This window comes from Mytilus californianus, unplaced genomic scaffold, assembly GCF_021869535.1.
Source record: "Mytilus californianus isolate M0D057914Y unplaced genomic scaffold, xbMytCali1.0.p SCAF_4, whole genome shotgun sequence".
In the NCBI taxonomy this organism is placed as follows: domain Eukaryota; kingdom Metazoa; phylum Mollusca; class Bivalvia; order Mytilida; family Mytilidae; genus Mytilus; species Mytilus californianus.
The window spans coordinates 70,315,670-70,328,741 of NW_026262690.1; the positions used below are offsets into that span (position 1 = coordinate 70,315,670).

Below are 13,072 nucleotides of genomic sequence, written 5' to 3' on the forward strand. Positions count from 1 at the left end.
TTAAAATTGTTTGATATTATCACATTATATTTAGGAGTAACTTTTCACATGATACAGTTGAGACACAGGTTTTTTTTAATTTTAAAAGTTACGATGATCAGAAGCAGTTTAAGAACTGCATAATGTTATGCAACCACTAAAGTGTTTCAGTAATATTGTATTAATGGTCCAGTGTGACACTTCAATTACTTTGCATGAAAAGACGAACCTGTAAGGAAAATGGCATTGACATGTTAACCCAACAACACAATAAAATAGAAAAGGATATCTAGAGGTCAAGTTGTAGTCTTCAATGGCAGACTAGCATGTGTACCAGATGATAATCTGAATGCCTAAATATTTGTATATTTTTTTAAGGTAAAGTTACAGTAATGGTGGTAAACCATGATTCAACTGGAGATACACTAGAAAAGTTTGTGTTTATGGCTAAAGATAAGCAGCTGAAGCATGTACACACTTACAGAGACCCAAGTATACATTTGTAAGTGTTATAGATACCAAGCAAAGAGAAAAGTTATGATGGTGTTCTAACAAGGTGATTTTACCCTGTGTAAATTAAAATTACTTTGGAGCTTTGAACAGGGAATGTGATCAAAGGAAAATTGAATTGTATTAAGAATCCCTATTCTCGTGAAAGAAGACTCCCCCCCCCTCCCCCTTATGGAGCTACATTTATGGTAAATCCAGACTTTTTACCAGTTCTACTCTAAACTTTGTCTAGTTTTGGGCGGGGTGCCTGGACCCACTTATGGACTACATTTATGGTTAATCAAGACTTTTTACCAGTTCCACTCCAAACTGTCTAGTTAATTAATTTTTATTTTTGGTTTTGTAGTCATAAAATTATATCTGTCTGTCCAGTTTTGTAGCCTTGAATAAAATTATCATAGACTTATTTTCATGAAATTTAAAAAATTTTTGTGATATATTTGTTTGATAATTCCCTCATTGGTTGGCATGGAATAGACCACATTATCACAACCAATGAATTTAAATTTTTAGATTTTGATAATTGTTAACCGGATTTTCGAAGGAAATATCGGTTATTGATTTGGGGATGTACGGCGGGCGGGCTGGCGGTATGGTGGACGGGCTGCTGCCAAACAGTGTCTCTTCAATAACACGAAAACGCTGTGATTATTTTTTTTCAAATTTAGATATGTTGTTTCTTGTGACTAAATGAAGGTAAAGTTCAATTTTCACGATTTTAGTATTTCTCCTTTTTGAGTTATCCCCATTTTTAATATCCAAAAGTGGTATTTTAAAATATTTTTCTCTTGTTATCATATTATGACTAAGCATAGTAAATGTCTTATCTCAAAATTAAAATTGGAGTGACAGATTTATTTGAAAATTTTCTATTTCCTTAGTGGTGATGATTATAAGCTATATTATTAGACATTTTGAAGTTAATTACATTATTAATTATTATATATGTAATGTTAGAGTACTATGTTAAACCATAGTTCTGTTCAAAAGAATAACCCTTCAGATTTGCAAGTATGATTTTCATTATTAATTAGATCTGGGAAATATCTTAGCATATGATAATCATTGGAGTGACAAATTTATTTGAAAATTTTCTGTTTCCTGATAAGATCTGTAGGACTGTATATATAAAGTTTGAAATTTACTAGAAGTACTGTATAAATGAAGTTTGAATTTAACTGTTCATTATTAGACATTTTGTAGATAATTAAGTCTCCCTAAACCATATATATTCTTACCCCCACCCCCTTCAATTTGAGAATGTGCTTTTATCTTGTAAACGGTCGAAATCCCCACCCCTAAACCATATATATTCTTGCATGGGACAATAAAACAAATCAAATGAAATATTTGGGGGAGTCCCCGGGTTCACCCCCACCCCCCTTCTTTTTGAAAACTTGTAAACGGTCTAGATCCCCACCCCTAAAGGCCTAAACTATATATATTCTTGTATGGGACAATAAAACAAATCAAATTTAGGGGAAGTCCCCTGGGGTAACCCCCACCCCCTTCTTTTTGAAAAATTGTAAACGGTCAAGATCCCCACCCCGAAACCATATATATTCTTGTATGGGACAATAAAACAAATCAAATGAAATATTGGTGGAGTCCCTGGGTTCACCCTCATTGCCTTCTTTTTGAAAACTTGTAAACGGTCAAGATCCCCACCCTGAAACCATATATATTCTTGTATGGGACAATAAAACAAATCAAATGAAATAAAAGGTGAGTCCCCTGGTGTCACCCCCACCCCCTCCTGTTTGAGAACTTGTAAACGGTCGAGATCCCCACCCCTAAACCATATATATTCTTGTATGGGAGAATAAAACAAATCAAATGAAATATAGGGGAAGTCCAGGGGGTCACCCCCACCCCCCTTCTTTTTGAAAACTTGTAATCGGTCAAGATCCCCATCCTGAAACCATATATATTCTTGTATGGGACAATAAAACAAATTAAATGAAATATAGGGGAAGTCCATGGGGGTAACCCCCACCTCCCTTCTTTTTGATAACTTGTAAACGGTCAAGATCCCCACCCCGAAACCATATATATTCTTGTATGGGACAATAAAACTAATCAAATGAAATTAAAGGCAAGTCCCCTGGGGTCACCCCACCCCCTCCTGTTTAAGAACTTGTATACGGTCGAGATCCCCACCCCTAAACCATATATATTCTTGTATGGGACAAAAAACAAATCATATGAAATAAAGGGCGAGTCCCCTGGGGATCACACCCCCCTTTTGAGAACTTGTAAACAGTCGAGATCTCCACCCCTAAACAACCATATATATTCCTGTTCGTCATTTCAAGAAGATTAGAATGACATTCAGGGTCAATCCATAGGCGTCACTTATGCATATCACAAACCAATTTGTACTGGACTTTGCCCAATGTCAGGCGACCATGGGAATGACGAATTATTGGAGCTTTGTTTGGGAGACTTCGTAACAGGATCCTGTTACAATTATTTCTTGTTACTGATAAGTTTTATAGATTTTGAAAAGACATTGTATTAATGATAAATAAGATTTTGGATTTTTTTCTTCTTTTTTTGGTAAATTGTTTGAAGAATTTTGTGGCAAGTGTGTTTGTTATTCTGTAAAAACTAATTTTCTGAATGCTATATATTTTATTTTGATGAAGTGAACTCCAATAAAAATTAAGCTTATATTGTTTATTAATAAACATATATTTAGATTTCTGATTTTGGGCCCAGTTTTCAAGTTGGTCCAAATCGGGGTCCAAAATTAAACTGTGTTTGATCTCAACATAAATTGAATTAATATAGGGTTCTTTGAAATGCTTAATCTAAACCTGTATTTCTTTTCATTATTAATAAGATAATACCACATTGAGGTACAAAGGTTCCTAAATTAAACTTTTGTTTAATTTCATCAAAAATTGAATTCTTTGGTTCTTTGATATGCTGATTCTAACAATGTTTGAGTGTTAAATCATATCTAATTTTAGAGAACTTAGTCATCATTGGTTGTTGTTATTATATTATTGATTATAATTTGAAAAATTGCATCATATCTTATTTTAGAAAAATTTTATCCAGTTTGAGTTATTTCCCTTTGCACAGAAAATATTATAGATAAAATTAACCTGTATTCAAATATTAGATTTTTTGGGCCCAGTTTTCAAGTTGGTCCAAATCAGGGTCCAAAATTAAACTTCGTTTGATTCAACAAAAATTGAATTTATGGGGTTCTTTGAAATGCTGAATCTAACCATGTATTGAGAGATTTTGGATTGTGGGCTCCTTTATCAAATTGGTCCACATTGAGGTCCAAAGGGTCCTTAATCAAACTTTTGTCTGATTTCATAAAAAATTGAATTCTTGGGTTTCTTTGATATGCTGATTCTAATATGTACTTAGATTTTGGATATTGGACCATAATAGGTAAATGTACAATTTCAAATATTTCAGTTCTTTGACCACATTCACTTTGTGTCACAAACCTATGCTTTGTCAAATACTCAATCACAATCCAAATGCAGAGCTGTTTTAAGCTTAAATATAGTATCCATACTTGCTCAACTGTTCAGGGTTCGACCTCTGCAGGAAAATCCAGTTTGCTGTCACTCTGACAGCCTCTTGTTTTCTTTGTTCTGGATTAGTTGAAATTTACATTCTCTTTTATTTCATTTATATAATGATGATGGGTAGTAATATTAATTTAATATACATGATTAAAGTATGATTGTAAGGTTTGTTGCTTAATTGAAAAAGACAACTGTGAATTCATTTATTTTCGAGGGTACCCATTTTAGTGGAATGAGGAAAACTTTTATTTCCATGGATATTTCATGGTCTTGCCACAGTCTGCATACAAGCCTATAAAAAATTTGTAATTTGTTGAACATTTAAATTCTTGGTTTCGCCTGTACCCACGAAATCCACAAAAATTGGTATCACACGAATAAAAATAAATCCACACTATCACTTGAGAGAGCTTGAAGTTTGATTAAGCTCAATTACCAACATTATATTTTTCATCCTGCAAAAAACTGAACAATTCATGACAGCTTTAGATTTATAATGTTGTAGATTTGATCTAATTTCTACAAACTTGTATGTCTGTCATGAATTATTTCTAAATTTACTTGTAGAATGTAGATTTATGGTTTTAGACCCTAAGGATTGACTTTTATTTCAGCGTAAATGATGTAGCAATGGACAGTGAAAATAGTTTTTACTTTACAAACTATGCCTATTATAAGAGTGGATTTCTTCACTTGTTAGAGACGATCATACCATTAGCCTATGGAAATCTGATGTATTATGACGGGAAAGCATACCACAAACAATATGATGGATTCATAACAACAAATGGTCTGATGTTATCTCGTGACCAAAAGTAAGAACAATATTTTTATCACTTCTTTAATGATAGGATGGTTAAGATTGTTTTGTATTAGATTATTATTGACCAAATGAATTGATTGGAGATATCAATGGTAGAAGTTTTAGCTAGAACTGTGAGTGAAATTACAAAAAGGATATCTTGTATAGTCACCGTCATGTAAAATTGGAACCAAGTTTTTTGATCTTATATTTTTATATGCCCGTTTACGGGACGTATTATGGTATACCGTTGACCGTCTGTCCGTCCGTCCGTCCGTCCGTCATCAACTTGTCGGACATTAATTCAAAAACTCTTTAACCAATATGCATGAAACTTTGGTGAATTGTTTATATCTATTGACGTGAGCTCCCATTCATTTTTTATAAATTTCAGATTTACTATTTCCGGGTTTTGGGGTTTTATTTATTAAAAAAGGGGGGATTTTCCAGTTTTTGGACAATAACTCAAAAAGTATTTCACCAATTTGCATGAAACTTTTGTTAATTGTTCATATCTATTGACGTGAGCTCCCTTTCGTTTTTTATAAATTTCGGATTTACCGTTTCCGTGTTTTGGGGTTTTATTCATTAAAAAAGGGGGGATTTTCCAGTTTTCAGACAATAACTCAAAAACAGTTTCATTAATTTGCAAGAAACTTTGCTGAATTGTTTATTTCTATCGACATGAGCCCCCTTTTGATTTTTATAAATTTCAGACTATACGTTTCCGATTTATGGGGTTTTATTCATTACGAAAAGGGGGATTTTCCAGTTTTCGGACAATAATTCAAAAATGCTTTCAGCATTTTTTATGAAACTTTGGTAAATTGTTTATATCTATTTTTGTAAGCTCCCTTTTGATTTTTATAAATTTTCAATTTCACATTTCCGAGTTATAAGATTTTATTTGTTTATAGTCTGACATCAGATTTACTAAGTATTGCGTAACAGCACAGTGTATTGCACAACAGCAAGAAATCTTTCATATAACCAATTTCAAGTTCTTTGACTACATTTATTCAGAAACCTATAATATATCAAATATTTAATTACAATCCAAATTCAGACCTGTATCAAGCTTGAATATTGTGTCCATTTTTGCCCCAACTGTTCAGGGTTGGACCTCTGCGGGCATATCTAGCTGCGCTCAGCGAAGCAGTTTATTTAATTATCAGTTGCATTCATTAGAAGTGACATTTTTCACTTAGCAGAAACTAAAACTTTCCCAAAAAACCCACTAGGTAATATCCTACTTTTTATTGTGATTACACTATTATGATCCTTTAAATTATTTTTGGAAGATACTTAAGTATTGGCTTTATCTTCCCGTAATAAACAGGAAATAGATTTAAATATGCAGATTGAAGATTGGAATACTGGTCCGAGTACACAGTTATCGTTCTTTGATTTTCGTTGTCCACAAATATAGTCCCTAGTGTGGACTGTGTTACTTGCCAGTTTTTTTTATACCCCTTCCAAATTTATTTCTCCATGTTTTATGCCTCAAATAGCAAGTAGGGGGATGAAATTACACTGTAAAAAAATTTGGGTCATGAATTTTAAAGTAAAGTAGTGATTTGGTCCAGCTGAAAAAGGTTAAAAATAAGCACATCGGAAGCTGTCAAAAGATTTCAAGACCCCCTTAACATGAAATTGTCCATATTTTGAGTTAGAGCCGATGAAGTTTTCTATAATTTTGATATAATTTGTCCCAAAAGTAGTACAACACTGTAAAAATATTATTGAGAAAGCGCAGGTGGGATTTTTTTAATTTTCATTTATCGTCTAAAAGAAATGCACTACGAAATAACTGTGTACTCGGACCTAAGAGGTGAAATCAGTAAATATAGAATCTGTACTTTGGCAACTTCCCTGAATGATTTGATGGTGTCAATTTGTCAAATAGCATGAAACTAAAGGATTTAAAGATTTATTTGATAGAATTTCTGCAAAAAAGACCAATTTTGGCATTATATGGTCAAAATAAGCATTTCATAGCTTTTTCAATTTTGATGCATTAGTGGCATTCTGACTTTCTATCTGACAGGTTTTCATGTGTCAATATTTGTGTTTCTATGCTTTAATCCAGTTGTATTACTCATTTGTGAACTCTGAATCTACAGAAAAGAAGATTATCTCAGACAATATGTGCAAAATGTGTTGTATAAATGACCCTCGTCTAACGCCTTGTTTGGATTAAGTTAATTGTGAGGAGCTTGGTACATAAAAGTTGAAGTCCATAATAAAGACCTCACTAAATTTGTATAAAAAGCACTTTACAATGTCTTCTGTACCTGTTTCATTTCATATAATATCTTTCTTTTCTTCTTTAGGATAGCAAGAGGTTCAAATATAAGCCTGTTGAGACTAAAATTGCATGCAAGTTTTTCACTAAAAAGTGAAAAATCTTTGTGTCAGACCATACTGTCTGCAAAAAAAGTTGAATGCAGGAGTCTTTTTGTGCTCAGATTTATTGTATCATGTCACCTGAGTATAGAAATGATAAAATAGACACAAATTTTATTTCCTATAGCTTCAATATGCATTTTTAAATGTAAATATGTGCTACGGCCTAAATTGACCCTAAATTATTTTCAGTCTTATTTGGCTTAAGACCCTTTAAAACTAATCTGATATGTTATTTGTAATTTTTCTTTCCATTTAAAGTACATTAAATACATATGTAAGGATTATTTATAACCAAAAAGCTTCACAAATTTAAAATTGCTGGAAAATATTACATCTTCATGTAAGGCCTCCCTTCATTGGAAAACCTCCATTTTTAGGCACAGGCTCATATAAATTTGACTTTTGAATAATTATGCTAAGTCTGATAAATTAAATGAGTACTCTATTGCTTTTAATACATGATATATTATATATTAAGGCATTTAAAAAGTATTTTTTTGCAATATTTTAATTTTTAAAGCCCCAAATGTTGATAGTTGAAATTTTTCAATTTTAACGTCAAAATTTAACACGCAAAGTTGAATATAGAATTTATCATATTGTCTATTATATATATATCCTATTGCCATGAAACTTTGTAAGCAGTCTTATAATTTATCAAGCTTTGGTCATACCAAGTTTTATTAAGATTAGTCAACTTTTTCTATCCTATTAGGTCTGAGTACACAGTTATCGTCCTTTGATTTTCGTTGTCCACAAATATAGTCCCTAGTGTGGACAGTGTGTTACTTGCCAGTTTTTTTTATACCCCTTCCAAATTTATTTCTCCATGTTTTATGCCTCAAATAGCAAGTAGGGGGATGAAATTACACTGTAAAAAAATTTGGGTCATGAATTTTAAAGTAAAGTAGTGATTTGGTCCAGCTGAAAAAGGTTAAAAATAAGCACTTCGGAAGCTGTCAAAAGATTTCAAGACCCCCTTAACATGAAATTGTCCATATTTTGAGTTAGAGCCGATGAAGTTTTCTATAATTTTGATATAATTTGTCCCAAAAGTAGTACAACACACTGTAAAAATATTATTGAGAAAGTGCAGGTGGGATTTTTTTAATTTTCATTTATTGTCTAAAAGAAATGCACTACGAAATAACTGTGTACTCAGACCTACTGTTAACCTCATGCCTTTTATTATAACCAGAAATTTGATTTTACAAAATTTCCATTTTAAGATTGTTCATAGGATTCTACCATGTAATTCATTTTTACTTAAATGCAAATTAAATGAAACGGAACTCTGTACTTTTTGTTCAGAAATCAAAGAAAAACATTTTAACAACATATTTTTTAGGAATGTAATGTTGTACAAAATTTCTGACCATCCATGATAGACTGGATTAGAAGTTATGACATTTTCTTGCCTTTTAGCACAAAAGAAGTAATTTTTGGTGTTTCTAAGCATTTTGTTAACAGTTAAACAGTAAATAATATTTTGCTGCTTTTAAGCCCTCCAATAAAAGCTAAAATAGATCAGAAGTTGCAATTGTTAGAAGTAGCATTTAATTAAACAAATCAATTGTTATATATTTTATTATATCCTTATAATTTGATCAATCTTACAAGTGTTACTTAATACTGTGTTCTCCCCAGAATTTTCAAATAGCACCATGGAAATTAACATAGCACTGGTTTTCCAAAAAATAGAGCACCATGGAACCTATATATTCTATTATAAAATCATTCAAGATAAGCACCATGGTAGAAAATATAGCACCAGACTACCACGGTGCTTGAAGGTCCTTGGGAGAACACTACTTAATCTTTATAATTTGTGTCTTATAATGTATTATGTAATTTCAATGTTTCATGATGAAAAATTAAAAAAAATTACAAAAAACTCAATTTGATCATGTCTCTTCTAACATGATGTACCAGGATTACCTTCTTTCTGCATATTGTTCTGTAGTGTTCTTCAATTGTGTAAATTTTTCATCAACATAGTCCAGCCATTTAGAAGAAGTTGTGCTGACGTGGTACATGGACAGACAGATAGACTGACATGGGGGAGGATTCCTTTATAACCCTTAGAAAATTTGTTTGTGGCCAATAGACACATTCTCCATTTATTTTGAATATGAATTCTCAAATATATAAATTTTTCAAACACAAATAATTTCTGTAGTTTAAGGATGTTCGCTACTCATATTTTAGACTTTTTGTCAGATATTCGGAATCCTCTAGTTTTATCCATGTAGTGCCAATACAAATTTTGCCTTTTATCCCCTACTTTTCTTTCCATAATTTTACTGCATATAGTTTAAAAGGCCATATTCGAAAATCTTATAAAATCTTTATTATTTTCTATAGGTTTTGATAGAAAAAAAGTTGCCAATATTAAGTGTCTGAAAAATCTAGAGAGAATTATTTCCCAACAAATTTTCAATTGATTATATCTCAAAAACAAGGACACAGACCTGTCATTTTTTATCTACTATTCAAGTTCCGTTATTTATATTCTATCGATTTATAACAGTCTTTTAAAAAGCTTGTTATTTTAAAACAGAGTAGCGAACATCCTTAATGTCCCCTACATGGTTTCTAGGTAGATATCATCAGAATTTCATTATTACAACAAGCTCTTAGTAGTCTAAGATATATCATGGTGGAAAACATTTCAGATACAATTTGGAGTTTAGTATGGCGTTCATTATCACTGAACTAGTATATATATTTGTTTAGGGGCCAGCTGAAGGACGCCTCCGGGTGCGGGAATTTCTCGCTGCATTGAAGACCTGTTGGTGGCCTTCTGCTGTTGTCTGTTCTGTGGTCGGGTTGTTGTCTCTTTGACACATTCCCCATTTCCATTCTCAATTTTATTTCAGGCAGTACAAGGTCACAAACAGAAAATATCCTGTTTTTATCCTAAGTACCTGTGAAAAGGCTGAACACAATGTTTTATGAATGTTAAAGAAACAGTTAAGAAAATGCAAGATTCAGTGCATAATCCCTGGTAGTGCATCTTAAAGGTGGTATGGGAATATAAATTAGAAATGATAGAATTTGTCCATACTTTGCCAAATGTAGTATATATCGTGATATGTTCAAAAATATAATAAAAATGACAGGTGACTGAGCTTTTTCTCAAGCTACAGGTTGTAAAAAAATGACGCATTTTGTATGGATTATACAGGAAAATACATCATTATGTCAATAGAAGCTAAACTAAATGATAAATTGTAAACTAAAATACAAGAAGATAGCTTTTAGAAAATGCTTTCAGATTATCAAAAGAAAGGATAGGGTCACCGTATGTTTTTTCCTGCTAAAACATAAAATAGCAAAATTTCATGTAGATTCCTTTAGAAAATGTAATATTTCAGAGTTACCTCCCCTTAATACGCCAATTTAAAAACATTGAAAAACAAGCAAAAATTATCTACATTTGTAAGAATATTAATAATTATAAGTTTAAATCTTATAGATTTGTTCTTTTAAATGAAAATTCACGTTAGGTACTTGCATTCCTCATCAAATTTTGCTGACTTGATTGAAAATCTGGACCTTAGTTGTTCTGCTATTTTACAATCCAAGATGGCAAAGGACACCCATACTGCCTTAACAGTAAGTTTAAAGTCTAAATATATATGTTTAATATAGAAAAGTTACTTTTTAGTTTGAGAGTGTATCTCTTTAAATAATCACTGAAAATACTAGACTATTATAAAATATAGTTTGAAATATGTAGATTTTTTTTTACAGGCTTACAAAATTTCATGTACTTTGACATCTTCACTCTTTTTTTTCAGATACTTGTACATGGCAGAACCAGTCACAAAGAAATTCTATACTTTTACAAGACAGAAAAATGGGACAGTTAAAAGATACCAGGTATTGGACTATTTTTTAGCTCACCTGGCCAAAAGGCCTAGTGAGCTTTTCTCATCACTTATCATCCGTCGTCTGTTAACTTTTACAAAAATCTTCTCCTCTGAAACTACTGGGCCAAATTTAACCAAAGTTGGCAACAATCATTATTAGGGTATCTAGTTTAAAAAATATGTCCGCTGACCTGGGCTGTCAAACAAGATGGCCAACATGGCTAAAAATAGAACATAGGGGTAAAATGCAAGTTTTGCCTATTATTTCCAAACTGCTATAAGAAGAGAAAATCTGATTGGGGCGAAAATGTTGAGCTCTACCTAATGTCCATTTAAGTCAAAACCGTCAGACGACTTTTTTTAAGAGTTACTGTCCTTAAATGACAAATTTTACCATTTAAAATTTTTTTTGCCTATTATCACCAAAATTATAATAGATAAATAGAAACTTTAAAAAGCAAAAATGATCAGCAAGCCAAGATCTACAAATAAGTCAAACATGACTCCTTATTAGAGTTATTGCCCTTTAATGATGATTTTTACCATTTTTTTTCCCATTTTTGTCTATTATCTTGAAAACTGTAATAGATAGATAGAAACTTTAAATAGCACAAAGGATCAGCAAGACAAGATCTACAAATATGCCATAATGGGCGAAATCTTCAGTCAAGTCGTTATTTTGAGTTATTGTCCTTAAATGATAATTTTTAACATTTTTATGCATGTTTTGCCTATTATCTTGAAAACTATGATAAATAGATAGAAACTTTAAAAAGGAAAAATTAACAGCAGGATAAGATCTACAAACATGTCAACATGACTGAAATTGTCAGTTAACTCTTAATAGAGTTATTCCCCTTTTATGATAATTTTTACTAAAAAGTGGCCGTTGTTTGAAAATGCAGATGAGCGACACAGGCTCTTTAGAGCCACTAGTTTTGTCCCTGAATCAAATGTTAACATTACTATTAATAATGATAACTGTTTGATGATATGGTCTAATTGGTACTCAACTTTGGGTAGGTAACATATTTATGATTCCCTCTGGAACCATTCTCTTGACGTAATAAACATAGACATACATCAAGGGGGTTCAATAGGAAGTCTTGACTGTAATTGGAACTGAAGTAGAATATAAAACAGTGGCTTTTAAATTTAATAAACCTGGTTTGAATTAATATTGTTAAAATGGTTCAATGGTGGCAGTGGAACTCTTTAAAAATTGTCATAGGTCTGTTTATAGTTCCTGTCTTTAATTTGATTGGGTGATGCATGTGCTAGTCTTACACTGCACAGTGCAAAAATCCATATATCTAACATTTTTAAATGTCAGTACATAACTGTTACATGAATACTTGAATACATGATCAGGGATTTATTTCAGGAATTTAATGTAAAAACAGCAATAGACAATCCCACTTTGGATAAAGATGGTAATGTTCTGCTCGGTGCTCATCCAATAGTGTGGCAAATCCTTGCACATTTAGATGACCCAGAAAATCCAGCTCCTTCACAGGTATATAATATGTTTTAACACTTGAAAGTCAATGACATTTTTTCATCTTGATGTCCAATTAATTTACATGTAAAACCTTGACTCATCTGGATGACCTGTCTGTTCAGGAAATATATTGATATGAATAAAAGTAGATTTGAGGTAAACCACAAGTACCAACCTAATGGCACAAAAAACCAAAACACAACATACGGTCTTTATCAAATAACAATTGTCCATGCAATATGTCAAGCTCTTGAGTCTTGAAAAGTAGTTAATAAATTTGACAAAGACAAGTGACGAAAAACACAAAAAAACATTGAGATATAAAAGGCAACCACTGACTGTGTTTCTGACTTAGAACAGTCACATGAAGCATGAACATATGAAGGGGTTAAATTAAGTAATTTTAGACCTCAAACCACCCCTCTTAAATTGATCTGTGGAA

At 31.9% G+C, this 13,072-nt stretch overlaps 1 protein-coding gene across 15 annotated transcripts in view; it reads left to right on the forward strand.

Moving 5' to 3' along the window:
- The window catches only part of LOC127698684 (serum paraoxonase/arylesterase 1-like), a 244,324-nt gene that overhangs the window by 13,139 nt on the left and 218,113 nt on the right, over positions 1-13,072 (forward strand). For 4 of the 15 annotated variants that reach the window (XR_007980927.1, XR_007980925.1, XM_052202297.1 and 1 more), the window contains exons 5-7: positions 358-481; positions 4,658-4,858; positions 11,058-11,139. The exons of 7 other annotated variants lie outside the window; for them this stretch is intronic. Coding sequence is in view for 5 of the 8 variants with exons in the window: in XM_052202297.1 (XP_052058257.1) it covers positions 358-481; positions 4,658-4,858; positions 11,058-11,139 (407 nt within the window). In the remaining 3 variants the exon portion in view is untranslated. Of the gene's footprint in view, positions 1-357; positions 482-4,657; positions 4,859-11,057; positions 11,140-12,513; positions 12,646-13,072 lie in introns of all 15 variants that reach the window. 4 more of the 15 variants (XR_007980926.1, XM_052202296.1, XM_052202298.1 and 1 more) reach the window with 2 other exon arrangements.